We start from the raw sequence: 21,066 nt of genomic DNA, 5'->3' as shown, positions 1-21,066 counted from the left end.
TCATGATACTCATAAATTTTAGAGAAATCTGTCTAAAGAATCTGCATTTGCGTCTGTGTGTTTCTGGGGGGCGTGTACATTTATACGTCTTAGCTCTGACTTGCTATTACACAGACGCTCTCTTGATACCCCCTCTCCCTCCCCTTTCTCTCCCCACGGAAACACAAACACACTTTTTTTTATAGATTCTCAAAAGTCAGAAAGGACATTAAAAAACCATGTAATCCCCCCAGCTTACTTGGTAGCCAAGGAAACAGAAGCCTAGGGAGAGGAGGTGATCCCCCTGCCCTCTTGTAGGGAGCGCCAGGACTAGGCCTTGGGTGTCCAGCTTCAGGTTCAGAGCTCGGGATGGAAGTTGTCCCGAGGCAGGAGCTGCAGGGCCTCCTCTCCAAGCTGCCTGCGCTTCCACAGGTGCATGTCAGGTGCCTCCCAAGCTGGAATGTCTGGAAACGGATAAAAATAGTTGAACAAGTGAGTACAGTTGCCGAAAAGTAGTCTTTTTGGACAGCTTTGGAATGATTAGAGAAGGGATGTGGGGACCCCTCCAACAGTGGTCTGCATAGAGTTCATCTTTTGTAAGCACTGATTTATTTTTCTGCTGAGGGGCCAGCCTCAGGCAGAATCGGGAAACAGGCAGCTTGATACGATGCAGTGATTTTCTAACCCTTTCCCCATCTCCCTTTTAAAACTGTAGGACTTTTCCTTTAAATAGAAGCATAAGAGGAAGCCCAGTATGTAAAACCGATCAAAGTGGTTGATGCGGGGGTGGGAGGCCCAGGTTCTGCTCACTTGACTCTCAAATTCTTTCCTTGCACTTCATCTGCCGCCTCCACGCTCCACTTATTACAGGGCTCCTCCGGAGGCCCAGCCCTTGCGCTCAGTTTGGAAACCACCACTGCAGTGAAAAGCCAGTGCTTTGGATTCAGGAATCCTGTGTTATAGTCACCATGGGCAAACCCCTTCACCACTGAGCCTGACTTTCTTTTCTTGTAAATTGAAGATTCTCAAACAAAGATTTTTGCAGGTAAATCGTAATATATAATATAACTGGGCCTTAGCAGATACTCTGTAAAATTGATTCCTAACTCTCTTCTTCGTTCCCTTCCTTTTTGCCCCCAGATGTCCTCTCCCTCTTCAGAAGCCCTGAGACCTAGCATTCTTCAGACATGCTCAACTCTCCAGGAAAACTATGAGTCACTTAGATTCCAGTGCCAGGTCAGGGCAGCCTGTCTTCCCCAAGAGCATTTCCATTGGCAGTTCCAGATTCTAGCAAAAAAGCTCAATTCCTGCCTCTCGGATATTCAGTTAGTTGAGAGCTGGCTCAAACAATTGACATTCAAGGGAACTGTATTGAGGGACCTTGTAATCATTCATTTAATCATTTACGAAGACCAGCAATTGGCCTTCCATCTCCAGTTAAGTTGACCACTGCTCTAGGCACTTATATAACAATACAGTATATATATTCCTTAAAATCCTCATATTCTGCACAGTTTCATTCAAAAAACAAGCATGACTTATAGGAAAAGCAGAGTTATGAGCATACCACCGAAAACCTATTTGACTTTGTAACCAGGACATTAACAAAAGCAAATACTAAAAGGTAAAGAAATATCACTCTAAAAAGGACATAACCTTTAAAAATGGTTGAGGATGGCCTGATGAAAAGGACTGTAAGGAAGAGATTAAGTTGTTGAATTTTGGAGCCAAGGATGCAGTGGACTAAGATCACAGGCAATGATACAGAAAGAAAAGCCACATGCTTTCTGAACCAAGAACCACATGTCCGTCTGAGCTGAGACGGACATTTTATTTAGCTGCTAGTTCTTGATTGTACAAAATAGTGTTCTAGGAAAATTGCATGTGAAAGCAATACAACTTTTAATTGTGCTGATATCAATTTCCTGTTTGCCAGTCCTGTACAAGCAGTTCGTGTTACAGTGACATTCTGTAGCAGGTCATACTGTTTCTAGATCTCAATGGCTTAAATCCCAGACATAGCACACAGGGGGATGCAGGTGAATTAGGCTCCATTCCTGTCCTCAGAAAACTCACGGTCTTGTGTGTGAGACATGAGAATGAACTCAAATAGCTGTAGTACAAATGCTGTATGATGGAGAGGAAATAATGTGTAAGATTGTGGGGGGTTAGGAGGCAAAGCTTTTAGGTGGGTAGAATTGGCAGGAATTCACCAGGCAAGGAGAGAGGGCAAACGTTCTGAGTAGAGGCCTAGGGACTAGAAAGCACCCGACATATTTGAGGGACTAGCATATTGTCGGGGGATCCACTTGGGGGTTGGAGCCAATTCAGAACATAAGAGAGCAGTTCAGACAGGAACGAAAACAGAGGTTGGCCTCAGAGTGTGCGAGGCCTTGGCTACAGGGATGGGGGCACTCTAGAAGGATTTTGAGCAGGTGAGTGATGTGATTAGAGCCCATCTTTCTAGAAGCTCCTTCTGGCAGGCCGTGCTGGATGCAGTGGTGGGAGTGGAGTGCAGTTTGGAGGTATTGCAGCCGTCCCTGTGAGAGGTGTGAGGACCCTGGCTGCACTGTCACAGTGACACACAGTGGCATGGGGTGTGCAGGGAGGACACTACACCACAAACATTTTAGGGACAGAATCTGAAGTATTTGTCAGTTGAATGATGGTGCAGGGCTCTGGTGGTACCTGTTTAATGGCGATGAATTGACTGTTTGCAGTAATGATAGCTGTCATCACTGAGTATTGCAAAAGATGATACTAAGCTAAAACTAACTGTAAAAATCAGTGCATCTGTTTCTTTCCCTTCCTTTCTCTCTCCTTTCCCTCCCTCCCTCTCGCCTATCTACCAGGTGCTTTGTGTTAACTTTTCAAAGTGTTTTCTGTCCCTTCCAAAGCTGACAGTACTGTCAAGAGCTTTCACCCATTCAACTCACGTTACTTGACACACCGTTACTTGCATTACAAAGCACTGCATGAGGAGCCCTTGTTAATAAAGGGGTGATCAAACACAGATCCTCCCCTCCACAATCCCATCTATGCTGTTGAATATCGAACCACATGACTACGTTACTTATTAAAAATTAAAATTAAAAAAAAAGGAGAGAGGTGGTAGAATAGGTAGAAAAAATACTGGAATGTTTATTTTTAAAAATTTTTAAATTATAATTATACTTTAAGTTCTGGGGTACACGTGCAGAACGTGCAGGTTTGTTACATAGAATATTTCTTTTTAAAAGTCTCATGCCCAAATAACAGGATAAAGACTAGTGTAATTCATTAACCTACGGAAGTATGAACAGAATGTGATTTTAAAAACACAGTTACATTTTCTCAGTATTGCAAAGTTCCAGAAACTGTACTTGGAGCTTTATGTAACTTTTCAGTCAGGTGTCACAAGAACCTTGTGAGAAAGATGGTATTACCCTCATTTTTTTTTTTAATGAGGAAACTGAATTTTCAGAAAGTCAAGTAACTTATCCAAATGTCACACAGCTAATGAATCATGAAGCTAAGGTCCGCATTCAAGTTTGCCTGTATTCTAAATTAACACTCTTTCTCCACATTATCTCTTCTGGCGTCTTTCTTTTCCATCTTCCTTGTTCACCTTGAAGCTATCAATCTTATCAACAACCGGTGTGACATCCCATCATGACAGTAGAATTGCTGCAAACAGCATGTGGGCATTTGAAATTCACAAGCAAGAAGCACTGTGTTCTGACTCACTTTGAAAGCATACCAGTAAAATCAGGTATTAATTTTAAAAGTTTGTGTTCAACCTCAGGCCTTACTTTTTGGGTTGAAACCAGTCCAACAACTAAAGAAAAATTAAGAAGGCATGACCTCTAGTGGAAAGACAGAAAACTTTGCGTGATTTTGCTGGAGAGTTTCTCCTCAAACCATCTCTTTTTAGACTGAAATTATGGGATTTTTCATCTGAAAGTTACTCTCATCACAAGACTTGGGTCTGTGTACAAAATGTCATTTTTGTCACTATCTTAAAAGTGGAATTTTTGCATCTCACAATCATAGTACACCTAGGTTTGAGTCCTTTACTGACCTTTCTCAAGCAGGCACCATCTTTTAAAAGATTTGTCCTCTAGTCTTTTTGCCACGTCACTCTAAAACCCAAACTGGACTTTTGGAAGGGACACAGTATGAATACAGGTGTCTGTATTTAACTGTCTCTAAATTCAACTCTGGGACGATAGCTTTGGAAATTGTACACCTCTATTCAAACTGTTCAAACTTTGTGATCTTTGGTTTTAAGAACTGAGCTGTAATTGCGCCCATCACTGCAGGTTTATTGCTTGGCTGCCAAGTCAGATCCACACTTGATACTCACTGACCCCCCCATATATGTGCTCCCAAGCAAAGTGTGGTATGTGCGCCAGTTGTCCTTAAGGATTCGGCTGGTGATGCATTCACTTTGTCTATACTTGAGATTGAATAGAGGACAAAAATCAGTCCCTATCTGTTGGGTAGAGGGAGATGAGGACCCTGAAAAAATGGCAGAAATCTAGCACAAACACATCATTTTCTTTCAAAGTAAATGGATACTTGGGCGGTTAGCGATGAATGAATTCCCCAGTTGTGAAGATTGAGACTGGCCACAACCCTCCTGAATCTCAATTACTGTCATGTTTCCAAAAGCCCGCCAAAGTTGTCTTTCCTGATTTGAAGAGTAGCCAGTCAGCCCTTCAAGATCTTAGAGAATTAGCGAGACAGTAAATTCCTCCTTCTATCTTGACAGCTTTGCCTTTGCCGATTTCATGCAGTTAAACTTTTTGCTTTGAAATTGAGAGAGAGGCAGTCTCCATTTTTAAAAGCATTTCACTATTGCTAGTTTAAAACACATGTCTCCTTGGAGATGATGCTTCCGTCCTTCTGGTGTGAGACATGGGAACCTGCATTTTTAACAAGCCTCTTGGTTTGAGACCCACATATGAAGTAGAGAGTTCTGGATTGAGAGTCAAGGCCTTTGGGTTCTATTTCTGGCGCTTGTACCAGATGCAGTGCTGTGTCACCTTTGCTCTCTGGGCCTTAGCCGTCTCTTATGTACCATGGCAGTTGGAATAAATAACCTTTAAGTCAGTTCTGGCTCCAATAACCTCCAATTTATTCATTCTTTGTGTGGGGAACACATATACAACTTAAACTTCAGTCTCCGGAGTCTAAGAGTTAGTGAATTTGTAACTGATTCAAACAACATCCTTTAATACTATGTAATTAAAGAAACTCTTGCTTCTCCCTTAGTAGCCATCTTTTTGATAATAATTTCTGGCTGGAATGTTTGAATGCCACTGATCATCCACTGACTTGCTCCAGTTTTAGACGGTTGGAGGAAAGTAGACGAAAGAAGCCATCTTTGAAAATACAGCTTTCCCACTTCAGCTTTATGGGATTCATCTTTGACTTTGTCGAAGACTTTTCTTTTTCTATTGAGCAGGCATGGATCTAAAAACACTGCAGCTTTGCCCTCTTTTAAATGATCTACGCATGCTTTTAAACTGCAAATTTCAACTTGTGCAGAGGGCTTTGGCTGGTTATTTTAAGTCTGACTTCTTTTGATCTGAACGTTTTCAAGCTCAACAATAAAAGTATGTTTTTACCTAGATACTGAAAGCAATTATCAGGTAGGCAATTCTGTCCCAGAAATAGATTCAGCTCTTTATTAGTCCGTCAGGCTGTCAGTATTTTTTTTTTTCATGTTTGTTTTCCTTGGAAAAACTCATTTGATCCCTTAGCCCTTTCTTAAATTACAGAGATAAGTGTAGCTGTACTAATCTGAACTTCTGGATGTATGGAACATTCCAGCTTTATATGATGGAAAAAAACTAAGGCTTACTAACTCATTGTTTTTCAAAATAGCACATTTTTAGGATATTACTTATTTGTTATTTGAAAACTATATTGAGGAAATTAGTACTTGAAATAACATTTACTTATTTAAGTGAAGGTGAAAACAATAGAAGCAGGAGGTCATTGTTAATAAGCCACGTGGAATATTGAGTAATAGCTATTAAGCACTTGGTTATTGACACTTAAAAACACGTTATTTTTCAGCAAGGAGGTGTGTTTATTTTGCTGGCATAGGTAAGGAAAGAAGGGTATCTTATCGGTAACCCAGGCAGTCTAGCTATTACCATCATGGATTCCTCCCAATAGAGCAGGCTTTACATTTCGAGCCCTTTCTCCTACCTTGCAACAGATTGACAACTTGATGGGAAAAAAAACAAATGATCCCTCCATCTGTCCAGAATAATTGTGGGTGGTCAGATTAGTTTTAGTCTAGATTAGGCCAAAGGACTGCGTGGATACTTTGTGTACTCGACTAGTTACTTAGGGCCAGGAGCCTCAGCTTCCACATCCCTACATTGAGAACTCTAGAGCTCTTCACCAAGTAATTATAGGGAACAAATGGGAAAATGATTGTGGCCATTTTCTGGAAACTGCAAAGCATCATACAATATATGTATTGCTTATTTTGACAATGTACTGATTGAAGACAGGTTAAAATTTTTTCATTTTATTAATCATCTGAGCTCCTAAGGTCTTCAGTATATTTATTCATTTGTACAGAATGAAATTGTCTTGAAGGAAGAGTAGTGTCTTAATCTCATGTCAACGACTATTTCCTGTGACTTCTTTTTCTTTTATTCCTGGAACCTGAGGCTTTATTCATTCATTCATTCATTTAAAAAAAAAAAAAAAATCAGCTGCAGTAAGTGCAACTTCCAGTGAGGTCTTGAATATGCTTTGGGAACTCACTGTCAGCCATGTTGCTTGCCAAGACAAAGCATCTTTCAGTCTTGGCTCAATCTAGATGATCCCTTTAGCTCCTAAATTATCAGGAGGATTTTTGCAGGGGAACCAAACGGAAAACTTGTAAGTCACTGGGTGGAACCTCAAAGTAAATAGGCCTGGGACTGATGCTTTTAATGTAGTCTTATCACATCTTTAGCCCCTTGAGCTTGTTTCCCAAAGATTTTATTCTAGGATTTTAAGACCTCAGAGCCCAGCTAGAAAACTCTTGGTAAATGAGTAGAGTGTGGATGCCATCTCCTGGCAGTTATTGGGAATGGCTTAGTAAGCGGGAGTCTATTTATTTGTAGGTTCTCCACTTACATAATCAAAGGAAAAAATACATGGTTATAATGTTTTTAGAAATCAGGTATTAGACTTTGATCGTAGATCACACTATATTTACAGTAACTTTTCTCCTACTTTTCTGATGACGTCGTAGGCTGAAAATTGGTGCTTTGGAGGATGTCCTAGAGCTAAACTACTCTCAAAGAACAAGAGGAGATGTGTCTTTGTAGCTACAGTATCATTAACAAGCCCCTAGCTCCTCCTTCATCTCTTCTGAGCATGTGATATGATTCCCCTGCTTTCAGATATAGAGGCTCTGGAGTCTCTCATCATGTCTCACAATGACAGTGTTGTCAGCCTAAGTATATCACCTGACATTGTCATCCTCTATAAAGATAGAGTTTATTTCAGTAAACTCTGTCATTAGGCTACACCATCTATTGATTTAGCTTACTCTGCTGAACTTCTCCTGTGTTAGGGTGGGAGATACACAGGTCATCAGAGGGATGCTTGACAGGTAAACACATAATTGATAATCGGTGTAAACACTACACTAAAGAAAGTATGGGCCGGGCGCAGTGGCTCACGCCTGTAATCCCAGTACTTTGGGAGGCCAAGGTGGGCGGATCATTTGAGGTCAGGAGTTGGAGACCAGCCTGACCAACATGGTGAAACCCTGTCTCTACTAAAAATACAAAAATTAGCTGGGTGTGGTGGCACGCACCTGAGTCCCAGCTACTCAGGAGGCTGAGGCAGAGTTGCTTGAACCTGGGAGGTGGAGGTTGCAGTGAGCCAAAATCTTGCCACCTCACTCCAGCCTGGGCAATAGAGCGGGACTCCCATCTCCAAGGGGGAAAAAAAAAAAAAGAAAGTACAGACAAAATGTGATTGAATGAATAGACTAAACATATCATTTAGAATTATTTCTGTACAATTTAAATTTGGCTTGAGGCTTTTATGTATGAGTAAAGTGATTCTATTTGAACAAAGCTCCACTCTGAAGGTTGGTTCCTGGAGTAAGCTCTTTTTTTATACACTCTCCCCAGCTTAATCCCCATTGTTCTCTTTGGAAGTTAAGGAAGAAATGCCTCTATCTGAAGAATATATGGATTTTCACCTCTCCACAGCTTTCCAGAGATCTTAACATGTCTGTTGAGAAGTGGCGAGAATTGAAATAACAACAAAGCACGAAATAATAGGGGAGTTGCTAACTGTAAATGCACAGAAAAGCAAGCTTGCTGATCCGAGAAGGCTAATGAACTCTTTTTGAGAATTGTTCTCAGATCTAGTTTTATACGACGTATGATGGATCTATAACTGATTGTGGGGAAGAACAAGTAGTCCATTGTCATTAGCTTACACTTCCAGGTTCATGGCCAGTTGTACATATGAAATGTTGTAATTTCGTCAAGAATTATTAACAGACATGAGCCTGTCTGTCCCTGCTTTACACCCCCCTCCACCTACTTTGCTATGGGAGTTTACTTGGGAGGTAATACTAAGAAACAGGAGTGAGGGAATAGAGCAATTGAGACAGAGGGAGAAAAGCCAATAAAGGTTCTGTCCATTCATAAGCTATTGAATGGGTTAATCTGAGAAGTTGTGTAGAACCCAATGTAGAATCGCCCACAGAGTCTGGGGAAGCTAGGGCATTTATCTACTGATTCTGCCCCATTGGTTGACAGTCGCCCCCCCTCCCCCCACCCCCACATCAGTTCTCTTGCATTAACTCCCCTGTACTTCCTGGCAGTGACTGGAGAGAGGGGCAGAGTCACTGGCCCTTGAGGAGAGGGTCTGGCAACATCTAGGGGACTGCCTGTCACAGCTTCAAATGAACCCAGGGGTGGGCTGGGGACACAGGGCAGGATGCAGAAAGTCACATGCACGTGTGCGCGTGCGTACACACACACACATGCTAGGAAAAATGTAAATTCAAGTGAAGTCTGTGATAATAAGGAACTGTTACTTTTGTTTAGATATGAGAGTGGTGGTTATACTTAAAAAGTCTTTAGACAAATGTCTTTGTCTAACTGAGAAAGTATTGTGTATGAGTAAAATTATAGATTGTCTGTCTGGGATTTACCTTATTTTGCAGAAAATAATGGGATAAATAAGAATGGCAAACATAATTGTTGGAGTTTGGTGATGGATACATGGGAATTCATTATACCATTTTCTCTACTGTTGTGTATGTTTGAAAATTTCTGAATTAAACAGTAAAACAAGTTAGTAAACTTGTCTAAAGTAAGACAGGGTTTACTTTATCATTGTCTGAAGTTTAGACAATGATAGTTTGTAAGTTCTTTAGAGGAGGCTTCTTTATATAAATTGGGATCATTTTTAAACTAATTTAGCAAATTTGAATGTGTAGTATAGATCCCTGATACAGGGTCTCTTTTAAATGGATAATGACACATTTTTTTAGGGTGCTGGTCACAGGAACATTATCTCTTACTACAGTTTGATGGATACCAGTTTTTGTTTGTTTTTAGAGAAGACACAGAATTCTTTGTTTCTCTCTCCATATCTCAGTGTGCCCGATACGGGTTTTGTACAGAGACAAAATGTGACTGTAATAGATACTGCTGTGTCTGTAAAGGGAAAAGACTTTCTTGCTTCAGAGTTCAGTAAGAGTTTCTAGCTTTGTGGTTAGTATGTTTTTGGCTATCATGTTCCTGGCTACCTCCACCTGTCTGCTCAACCTAGTAGTAGAGACTTAGGGGATATGACCTTCAAATTAAGGCTCTGATGTTGGGTTAAAATCAAATTAGACTGTGCATCTGAATATGTGGTAATATTTTCAGAGTTTGTCCTGGAAGCCTGAAAGAATTTCAAGGATGCTGTTGTGATTAAAACACTTGTGGAATGTTCTTTGAAAGTTGTCCCAGAGCTAAGTATGCAACACCATATGCACATGCACACATGTGCATGCACCTAGCTGTGTGTCACAGCACTAAGTATCTTTTTGTAATGTCATTTATAATCACGTCTTTCCTATGATCCCTTACCCATTTGCTCATATACTTTATTCCCCAGAGATGACTAAAGTCAGTTTTTAGTCTGCTTTAGAAATCTGTTTACTCCAAAATAGAATTTGTTTCATTTTTGGATGGAGAAATAAATTTCTACTTACTGTTTTCTGTACTGTTTATGTGGAAATTTTAAAGGCCCAAGGTATTACATTGCTTATTCTCTCCTAGAAAAGCCCATTTCATGCAGGAAAGCAGCATAGGATCAACTTGAATTTGGATCCCAGGTCAGCGATCACGGCCATAAACAATTTGTTTGACTGCTATTTTTAAAAAAATTTCCTTATCTGTAAAATGGGGACACTATTTCTCAGTTGAAAAGGCTAAGAAGATTGAAGAGATGACACAGGTGAGGCATTCGGCCTATGCCTTAGCGCATGGTAGTGGCATGGATTAGTTTGTGCCCTTCACAGGTTCATTTGTAGGTGGGTATTTTTCAATCAAATGCAGATTGAAAATACACTATTTGCAGAATATGAAACCCACTTAGACAGAGGACCAACTTGTTGTATAAGTGGATTCCACAAGGTCAACTATGGGACTTGAGTATGCCCGCATTTTGGCCTCTGTAGGGGTTCCTGGAACCAAGGGACAATTGTGTATTGTTATCTTGTTTAGCAGGAAGGATACACCATGAACACAGCCCACAATGACAGTAGGTGTCAAAAGTGCTGACCTAGGAGTTCAGGTCAAGACCCTCCACTAGGATGGACAGGTTATTCATTCCGTGGGGTACCCGGGTGAGAGGACTAGAAAGGGCAAGAATCCAGCCTGCCCTCTGCCTGCCACCCTGTGTGTCGTGCCACATGATGGCATCCACTCAGAGGAAGCAGCATTGACTAGCAGCAGTCTTGGTACAGCCAGGGGAAAGAATACTTCATTCGTTTCCCTTCATCTAACATGTTTTGTGTGCCTTGCATGTGCTAGAGGCTTTAAATAGATTATCTTAATTGCATCTTTAAAATAACTCTGTGGAATCTGTGTTATTTGCTCTTCCAGTTTTATGTGTGGTAGGAAAAAGGAAGAACATATGGAGAAAATGAACTAAATATCTACTATGTGCTTAGACATTTCATAGCAATCCTGTAAGGGTGGGCTTTTATATGCATTTATTTACTTTTCATCAATTTGTTTTTAATAGATAAGAAATTGGCAGCTCAGGTTAATTTGTCAACCTCACTTAAATGGTAAATGGCAAGCCAAGGACCCAAGCCCAAGCCTGTCCTGAGTCCAGTTTTCTCACATACATAACAGTATCAAAATGGGGAAATACCAAGAAAGATTCCTTTGGAGAGACATCTTTTAAATCAGTCCTGTTACTATATATATATTCTGGTCAATAGGGCATTGCCATTACCATACATGAATGAATCAGTTTTCTAAAAAAATAAAGTTATATGCAGTTGTCTCAGATTATGCAAACAGACTCTTTGACATATAAAACATATTATCATAATTGTGAGTACTAATAACTCAGAATATATTGAAACACTGGAGTGCCCCATTTTTGTCTTCTGTATTTCCAGGGTCTTACGGTCTATTTGGGAATACTAATGGCTCTATCAAGGCAGATCAGGCCTATTCTTCCTTATGATAAATGTGGATGGTCAGACATGTTCTGCCACTTGTCCAAGGTTACCAAGTACCAGCTGAGTCAGGAGACCCCCACCCAGGCGGCGCTAAAGGCAATGAGAGGCCAGACACCCAGAGAGAATGGCAAAGTGGGTCTATCTGGGACGCCAACAGCCTATTGAGCTGACAGCCTCAGGGGCTGACAGCATCCCAGGCTGAAGGCCCCTAGCAGATTCTGATCTATGTATTTATTCTCTTGACAGGTGATTCTTATTAATAAATGGGTGTTCTGTATTTACTCATAACTCAAAATATATACCAAGTAGGCAGCTGTGAACTGCTTACCACTAATTGCACACTAAAAGGTATTCTCCACAAGGGATCCATGGAAGCAGGGTAAACTTAATGTTTCTCAACACAAGGTCCCACTAAAGATCTGACCAATGAAAATGCAAAGCTGGCACGTTGCCCTGAGACCTCTGCTACTTCCCTCTTAAGCCGTTCTGCACTCATGTCAAATCAGATCGTTTTCAATGGGAGATCAGTACGTATGTGCCGTTCCGATCTTTGCAGCAAATGTTGCAATGCAACAATGCTGGTAATCTGTCACTAAGGCTGTATGACCCCAAATGAGTGATTTCTCCTCTTGGAACCAGTTTTTTATTCAGATAGATGATTTCTGGGCATAGACGAGGAAAGGGCTAAAACCTTTTCCAACTGGGGTCATTAAGAATTCCATATATTAGTGACTTTCTTAGGAAAAGGTTGCCATGGCCACATCTCAGATGTTTCTCAGAATGTCAAGTAAGCTTGACAAAAATACTTCCTCCCTTGAAACATAAACCATAATATTTTTATAGGAAGGTTTTATATTGTTTATTGTCAACTGAGGAGACCTACCCCAGGGGATGCATCAAAATCAAAGAAGGACTTTGTCAACGTCATCCCACCTGCCAGAATAAGGCACCGTTTATTATTGGTATGTGCTGCACAGGTTGGAGCCATTGTTTTTATATGAAACAATGAATATTGCTGAGATATTCAGGCATATATAGATATAGTCAAAGGTATATAAAAAGATAAAATTTGTCTCATTTTGTAATTTTATAAGACACAAAAAATTATACTTCTTTTATAAATCTTTCTCCCTTCAACATGTGTGTGTGTGTGTGTGTGTATTTTAAAGAAATCTATACAAATACTATTTTTGCTTATCTACTTAGTATTTCTTGAACTCTCCATTTGCGTTTTCATAGACTTACTGGAATGGAGTTGTGAAGATGACAAGAAATGATACTTAACTTTTTGTGCTCTAGTATTAACAATCTGGCATTATATGTTTGAATAATGAAGGTTTACAATTTCAATTTATGGAATATGATATAGTTTTATTCACTAGAACATGAAGAACATGAAGTCAGGGACAGAGTTCCATTTTTCACTTGATATTCTAAAGGTAATCAGCAGATAACTAAAAGGATGACATGAAACACATTCCTTAAACTTAGGACCCAAGTATCTATATAAAAGGGTGTTGTTCTTAAGATATTCTTAAGTAGGCTGGGCACGGTGGCTCATGCCTGTAATCCCAGCACGTTGGGAGGCTGAGGCAGGTGGATCACGAGGTCAAGAGATCAAGACCAACCTGGCCAACATGGCGAAACCTTGTCTCTACTAAAGATACAAAAATTAGCTGGGCATGGTGGCATGTGCCTGTAGTTCCAGCTACTTGGCAGGAGAATTGCTTGAACCAGGGACGTGGAGGTTGCAGTGAGTCAAGATCACGCCACTGCACTCCAACCTGGTGACAGAGAGAGACTCTGTCTCCAAAAAAAAAAAGAAAAGATATTCTTTAGTAAAAACTATGAAATATATCAAAACCAAGGAGTGGAGAATTATAGGAAAGGAGGTTGAGTGGCAGTTTTACTTAAGAGCAAGCATATGTCAGTGCTTCCATGAAAAGAGACCCACCCAAGGGAATAAGCTATTCTCTGTCCTTCCTTTTCATTTTTGCTGCTAACAAGCTCAGTAGTATATGTGCATCTTCCTTTTGTTCCCACTCACAGCTTTGGATAATCTAATAGCTAAACAGCCAGAGTCACTAGGTCTTAACCTCCTGTAATTATACAAAAAAAACCTTGGATCAGTTCAGAGATGGCACTTGTTGGAACTGATCCCTACAGCCAAAGTGTGCAGTTGAAAATTTTCCCTCCTCTGTCTTTTTCCCTTCCAGCCCTGTCTGTGTTTTGGTTGCATGGCAACCCATCTGCCATGATAGCTGATGTCAGCTCATTTTCACTTAAACTTAGCCCAGGAAAGTTTTCAAGGAAGACATTTGGGCTTGTGTAATGCTGGAGAAGGCTCCAGTTGTGTTACCATATCATTTGTAAAATTGCAGACTAATGGGCTCAGGGAGGCTAAATGGAAATGTGGATGTCCGAAGGGATTAGCTTCTGGAACAGTGTGGCCTTAGGGACTTTGTTTTTAACTTCTAGGGGCCTAGTAAATGAGTGTCTGCAATATTCTCTCTGCTGCTTAAGGTCTTTCTTCACTTTAAAAGGAATAAGAAATGTTCAAAATTACCCTACCTCCTGAATATTAGAATTTAGCCAAATACTTTATATTGGCTCCTTTGGATAAAGGATCAACATTTTAATGAGATGGAAAAGCATCAGTTGGGAGGAAAGAGAATATGTTTTTTTCATTGGCAGGAATTTTCTAGTATCTACATTGACAAGTGAAAATAGGTTAAAACTTCTTAAATCCAGCAGAGGGCAGAAGGGAGTTTCAGCTATGGCTTACCTAAAACTACAAACAAAACTGTGACAATCCCAGGCAAAATTGAGTGGCACTTTTGTATAGAAATTATCTCTAGGTTGTTAAGGCACAAATCACCCTGACTATACAGGCAAGTCTTAACTCGTGTGCTCAACGCCACTTTTCTTCTGTCCAGGACAAAAGGATATATAGGATTTTGAGTTAGTTATGCCTAAGAGGAGACAGCAGTGTGGTACTCAATAACAGTATCACTTTAATTGATTCAGGTATTATTAACTAACCACAACACAGCATTTCACAGTATTTCTCATGTATATTTATGGCATTCTGAATGCCAGAGTGAAAGAATGTTTGAAATAAGGACTAAACTATTTCCTTATCAAATGTATCTCACTGAAAGTGACTGTTCCAACATGTGAGTCCATAAAATAATGAAAATGATTTTCACTACCTAATCTAGAATCTGAGAAATCAATTTTATCCTTTAAAGCAATAACCAAAACATGGGGTGGTAGTATTTCTTTACATGGAAAGATAAGGTTAGTATTAAAACATGACATTTGAGAAATGGATCTTTGTCTTGGTGTTTATAAGAACTTTCCAGATTAAGTTTGGCTTTAAAAAGCCACTTTTAAAAGGAAAAACGTATTTTCCATGCTGAATTTTTAGTGAAGACTGTTTTCGCTTGGGTAGTATGTGGTACTTTGTGTTTTGCTTGGATCGTATTTAGTGTAGTACGTTGGGTTTCTCAGGAAGCAGCCTCTGAAACGGAGTTAGGATGTAGATGAAGCAGCACCCTACTGCTGTGGAAGAGAGGAGGAAGCAGGTTCAAGTAGGAGAAGCTGTTTCTCTGCAGGCACATCATCGCCACAGCCAGCCCCACTGGGAACTCAGCGTTTGAACGGCCCTTCGGAATATCCTGAGCTGGGACACTGGCACACTGATCAGTTATTGCATGTGCACCTGCAACCCCCATCAGCCACGGGACCTGACCTTGGTTAAGATGGCCTTTTGCAGCTGAGACGATCCTTAAGGGATGGCATTTAATCAGCTGGGATAAGTCCTTTCCTGAAAAGGGACCTGGAAGCCATATCACAGTGCAGATAGTGTGAGAAACAGCCAAGAAGTCAGGTTTGCTGGATGTTCTTTTTGATGAATTGTTGACACTATAATGTTGGCTAACTTATTGTTTTTAAAAGAAAATAACTTGCCATATTTCTGTGTGTAAGGAAATGGTACTAAATAAATTACTTTTTCATGGTTAATGTGATTTAAAAAATAGGATTTTAAAGAGTGAAAAAGAGCATATTTTAATAAATGAGCATTAAATTTGAAAGTATAATTATCTTAGTTCATTCAGGCTGTTATGTCAAAGTACCTAGACCTAGCTTATAAACAACAGGGATTTATTTCTCACAATTCTGGAGGTCAAGAAAGTCAATATCAAGGTGCCTGCAGATTCATTGTCCAGCAAGGGATGGCTTCCTGGTTTACAGATGGTTGTCTTCCAGCTATGTCCTCACATGGCAGAAGGGGTGAGGAAGTTCTCTTGGGTTTCTTTTATAAGGGTATCAATCCCACTCCTGAGGACTCCGCTTTCATGCACGCCTAATCACTTACCAAGGCCCCAACTCCTAATACTGTCACATTGGAAGTTGGGATTTCAACATGTAGTTGAGGACACAAACATTCAGAGTATAACAATAATGGTAACAAAACACATGTACATGGTTTATTTATTTGATTTGGGATTGTCATATGAACAGCAAACCACGAATTGTAATGAATACTGGAATATTATAACAGTTGGTGGTAGATCTTTATGATCTTTGGGGAAACACTGTTAAATAAATCACAGGATGATGCTGGTAGTTTGTCAGATAATCAAGCATAAGCAAGTATATAATAAAGGAGAGAATGTATATATCGTTTGTGGAACAATCATTTAAGTCTAGCCTTTAAGTATTTATGTTAATTACATCTATCATTCTATCTACCTATTAGTTTCATGCATTTGTTCCTTTATCATTTACTCATAGCTTCAATTAAGTGCCTACTGCATGCATGGAGTCTTCTGTTCCTGTTTAATATGTGAGACATAGTTCTCTCAAAGAACTCACAATCTCATCAAAAATCGCATCCATTAATATCACCACGAATTTAATCAGAAACGTATACAACTCGGGAAGATGTCACGACGCTCATGGTGCAGAGTTTTCTAAATTTAATTTTCTCCTAGAAGTTTCAGTTTTATCATTGGCAATAAATATTGTCAGTAGTTTCCTTGAAGCCAGGCTCATTTTGTTCATCTTTGAAGAAAATGTCTGCCAAATACCCAAGACTAAGTTTTCAGTTGTTCTTTAAAGTAAAAATGGCGTTCCGTGAACAAAGAAGCTGGTTCAGCTCACAACTTAGTTACGTGAGTGCTTTTCCTGAAGACAGATTTCCTATTTCAGTATGAGGAAGAGAGGTTTTATGGTTACTTCCATTTCATCACACAGACTATTAGGAAAATACTCTTTCTAATGGCCGAAAGGTTGAGATTTAATAAAATAACTTATTTTCCTTCTCCATCCAGGATTTTCTTAAGTAAAACTGGATTTTTTAAAAAATTGCTAATACATGTCATTGGTAAAGAACCCACTGACTGCTTTGGCATCAACGTCTTGGCTGCTACTAAGACACCGGCAATTTTATCCTCCATTGTTTTTGTACCATTAGTACACACGTCAACACAGTAAAAAAGTCAGACAAGACTGGGCATGGTGGCTCATGCCTGTAATCCCAGCACTTGGGGAAGCCGAGGTGGGAGAATTGCTTGAGGTCAGGAATTTGAGACCAGCCTGGGCAATATAGCAAGACCCTGTCTCTTAAAAAAAAAAAAAAGTCAAACAATGTGTTAGTATTATTATAAAGAGAGTTATAACCTCACTACCCCTTGAAAGTGTCTGCAGCCCACATTGAGAACAGCTGGTACAATGAAAAGTGTAAGTGCGAAGAGCCTGGGAGGAAAACTGCTTTGGCAAGAGGTAAAAAAGGCCTACCCTCATATGATGGCAGGAGATACGGAGAACAGGGAAGGAAGTGAGAAACCCTGGCAGAGGTTCCATGGAGAAGATTTGGCAGTAGAAGGGCAGCGAGGAGTTGAAATTTGCTGAGGTTTTTTGGTTTGGATAACTGAGTGGATGGCAATTGCATTAACAGAGGTGATGACTGGGGGCGGAGGAGCCCTGGTTTATTATTGAAAATGATACTGCTTTTCACTGAGAGAGAAAGATCTATCATACTTCCTTCACTTGGAAAAGGGCAGATTCTAGCACTAGTGAGTAAGTACTGTCGGCCAGGTCTGTGCAGCAGCCTGAGATCTGGTTTTGTACTGTTAAATGAATTTTGGTTCTTGGAACATCAGAGCATTCTGTATTCATGCATAAGACTCTTACGTCTGTGCTTCCCATAATAGTGTTTTTTTTTTTTTTCTTTTTTATTTCTAGGAATGGTGCAGAAGCTGGACCAAAAACTTCCAGTGGCGAATGAGTACCTGTTGCTCTCTGGAGGTGTCCGGGAAGGCGTGGTGGACCTGGACTTAGATGAGCTTAATGTCTACGCCCGGGGGACCGACTATGACATGGACTTTACCCTCTTGGTGCCAGCCCTCAAGCTGCATGACCGTAATCAGCCCGTGACACTCGACATGCGCCACTCAGCCTTGTGCCACTCTTGGCTGAGTCTTCGGCTCTTTGATGAGGGGACAATCAGTAAATGGAAAGACTGCTGCACCATCGTAGATCACATCAATGGTGCCACCAATTACTTCTTCTCACCTACCAAAGTGGCTGACTGGTTCTATGATTCTATCAGCGTTGTCCTATCAGAAATACAGAAGAAACCCCAGCGAGGGATGCCAAAGGTGGAAAAGGTAGAAAAAAATGGGACCATCATCTCCATCATTCTGGGTGTAGGGAGTAGTCGCATGTTGTACGACATTGTCCCTGTGGTATCTTTCAAAGGTTGGCCTGCGGTGGCCCAGAGCTGGCTCATGGAGAACCACTTTTGGGATGGGAAGATTACGGAGGAAGAGGTCATCAGTGGGTTTTACTTGGTGCCTGCTTGCTCCTACAAGGGTAAGAAGGACAATGAATGGCGGCTGTCCTTTGCCAGGAGCGAGGTGCAGTTGAAGAAGTGCATCTCCAGCAGCCTCATGCAGGCCTATCAGGCCTGCAAAGCCATCATCATTAAACTGTTGTCCCGGCCCAAGGCTATCAGCCCCTATCACCTGCGAAGCATGATGCTCTGGGCTTGCGACAGACTTCCAGCCAACTACTTGGCCCAAGAGGACTATGCAGCCCACTTTTTGCTGGGCCTCATTGATGACCTGCAACACTGTCTGGTCAACAAGATGTGCCCCAATTACTTCATCCCTCAGTGCAACATGCTGGAACACCTGTCTGAGGAGACAGTCATGCTCCACGCCCGGAAGCTGTCCTCTGTGCGCTCAGACCCGGCAGAGCACTTGCGCACCGCCATTGAGCATGTCAAGGCAGCCAACCGGCTGACGCTGGAGCTCCAGAGGCGAGGTAGCACCACCAGCATCCCCTCCCCACAGTCCGACGGTGGGGACCCCAACCAGCCTGATGACCGTTTGGCCAAAAAACTGCAGCAGCTAGTGACTGAGAACCCGGGGAAGTCAATCTCTGTCTTTATCAACCCTGACGATGTCACAAGGCCCCATTTCAGAATTGATGACAAATTTTTCTGAGTGTTAGCTGACGTTTTTTTTTTTTCCTGGTTCTTAAACTCTGATAATGTGTCGTGTGGTTTGTGATGCTATCTTTCTGTTTTTTACATATCCAGCCTAGATTGGATTTGTTAAAAACAAATTTTAAGTTTCCTGGTTCTGCAGGATGGTGCAGGCTCTGAAACAGTATATTACTATTTCATATTCTGCCTCTGATTTTGTTGTTTACTTTTTGTAGTTACTGTCATGCTGTTTAGTTTGTTGGACCTTTTTTTTCTCTTTAAGGAGATCTTGAGCCATAGATGAAAATGCCCATGAGTCCTCTTGCTTTTTTCTTTCATACTTGGTGCAAATTTGTTAATGGGTATGGGGAAACAAATCTCTTTCTTACACTTAAAGATTCTGTTGTATTATTTTTATTATTTTTTGTCTTTTTTTTTTTTAAATGAGCTTTCACTACTACTGATATTTGAGAACCATACGAACCTGGGAACTACCTGGCATGTTAGCTGGATTTATTTATTTTGACCAGTGACCAGAGTAGTTTCCCCTTTTTCCACCGAGCAATGTAAACTTTGAAAGTGATAACACTACAAATGGTGTTTTGGAGCAACTTCATTGAATGTAACTGTCCTCAAATCGGAGAACACTGGCTGGTTTGAAGAATGTGTTTGACAGTTTTCCAAACAGAATTAAGGTTTCCAAATGTTAGTTTTAGCATATGTAATTATTTGAAGCCTTATTTAAATTCTATTAAAGAACATACCATTATAATTATTATTTGCACTAATGAACTGTTTGCCATTGTCAGAATTGCAAAATGTGTTTCAATATAAATTAACCACTCTCTAAATTCTATTTTTTTTCATTTTGCCCATTTCTCTCTATCAATGGAATGATTATTTGCATTTGCTTAGTTCTCCTTCAGTTGTGGGGTCCTGTTTTGCCCTCTTTGATATTCCTGGTTCCTGTCATACTGAGAGAAGTTTTGAAAGCTTTATACATGTTGACTCTGTCTAAAGCTGGGGAATATACATACTTGATAAAGTAGGTGTCTTTGTATGTATTCCTTTTGGGGTCATAGAGATACGCTTTTTTGTAAAGTCTCTACTCTTCCTGAAATTTTGAGGAAAACCAGTCGGAAGAACTTATAATCCCCAAATAGAAGATACCACGTCTGTTCAAAAGCAGGTATTGCTATAGAGCAGAAATCAGGAAGTATCTGTGGGTGGCAGCCTTGGTATAGAGGTGTCCTGTCTTCATTAATGAAGTTACTTGCCTGATTTAGGCGCTGCAAGGCATTGGCTCCCTGTTTTGGTATGGACTCATGGCAAACTGGTGTTTAAGAGGTCAGGACACCTGCTGATCTTTCAAAGGACACCCATGATGTCTACTAACTAATGGAAAGGTCAAGCAACGTTTTCATTTTGGTCTTGAATGTCCAAACTCATGGGTTGGATTTTGGCCAGTTGAAATCAGACATCTGCGATCTTGGGTTTTTGCATGGAAATTATTGTAATGCTTATAAATGAAAATGAAATCATTCAACCATCTAAGTCAAACACAAAAATAATAATAAAAAAAGAAACATACTGGCCTTGAAACTGGGAATTATTTTCTTAATAGTATTATACTAACAGCAATTTTCAATACATACAGCTGTGGGCTTTCTAGTGTCTTTCAGACCAATTGTCCTTATAGTGAACATCCAAGATTCAGCCTTCCTCTTTCCTCAGTTTTACTACTAGTATCTATCCTCCACATAATTCTTGTCCCGCTCAGGAAATGATTCCATCCCCAGCACTGGAAATGGATCATAATTGGAAAAGCCAATCTGCACAAACCATTTCCCTGGCCTCAAATATTAACAAGGGAGGCAGG

General features: G+C 40.5%; 1 protein-coding gene across 2 annotated transcripts in view; it reads left to right on the top strand.

Annotated features, from left to right (window-relative positions):
* MB21D2 (Mab-21 domain containing 2) overlaps positions 1–20,782 on the top strand; it is a 122,603-nt gene extending 101,821 nt beyond the window's left edge. Inside the window, exons 1-2 of one of the 2 annotated variants that reach the window (XM_012448942.2) lie at positions 17,365–17,479; positions 17,942–20,782. In XM_012448942.2, coding sequence (XP_012304365.1) covers positions 17,944–19,206 — 1,263 coding nt within the window. In that variant the 5' untranslated portion in view covers positions 17,365–17,479; positions 17,942–17,943 and the 3' untranslated portion in view covers positions 19,207–20,782. Of the gene's footprint in view, positions 1–17,364; positions 17,480–17,941 lie in introns of those variants that run through there. The other variant, XM_012448941.2, reaches the window with a different exon arrangement.
* Positions 20,783–21,066: the final 284 nt, after the last annotated feature.

The sequence above is a fragment of the Aotus nancymaae genome, unplaced genomic scaffold (assembly GCF_030222135.1).
Source record: "Aotus nancymaae isolate 86718 unplaced genomic scaffold, 86718_ANA_hifiasm-v0.15.2.pri h1tg000067l, whole genome shotgun sequence".
In the NCBI taxonomy this organism is placed as follows: Eukaryota; Metazoa; Chordata; class Mammalia; order Primates; family Aotidae; genus Aotus; species Aotus nancymaae.
This window is presented reverse-complemented; position numbering and strand designations above follow the sequence as displayed.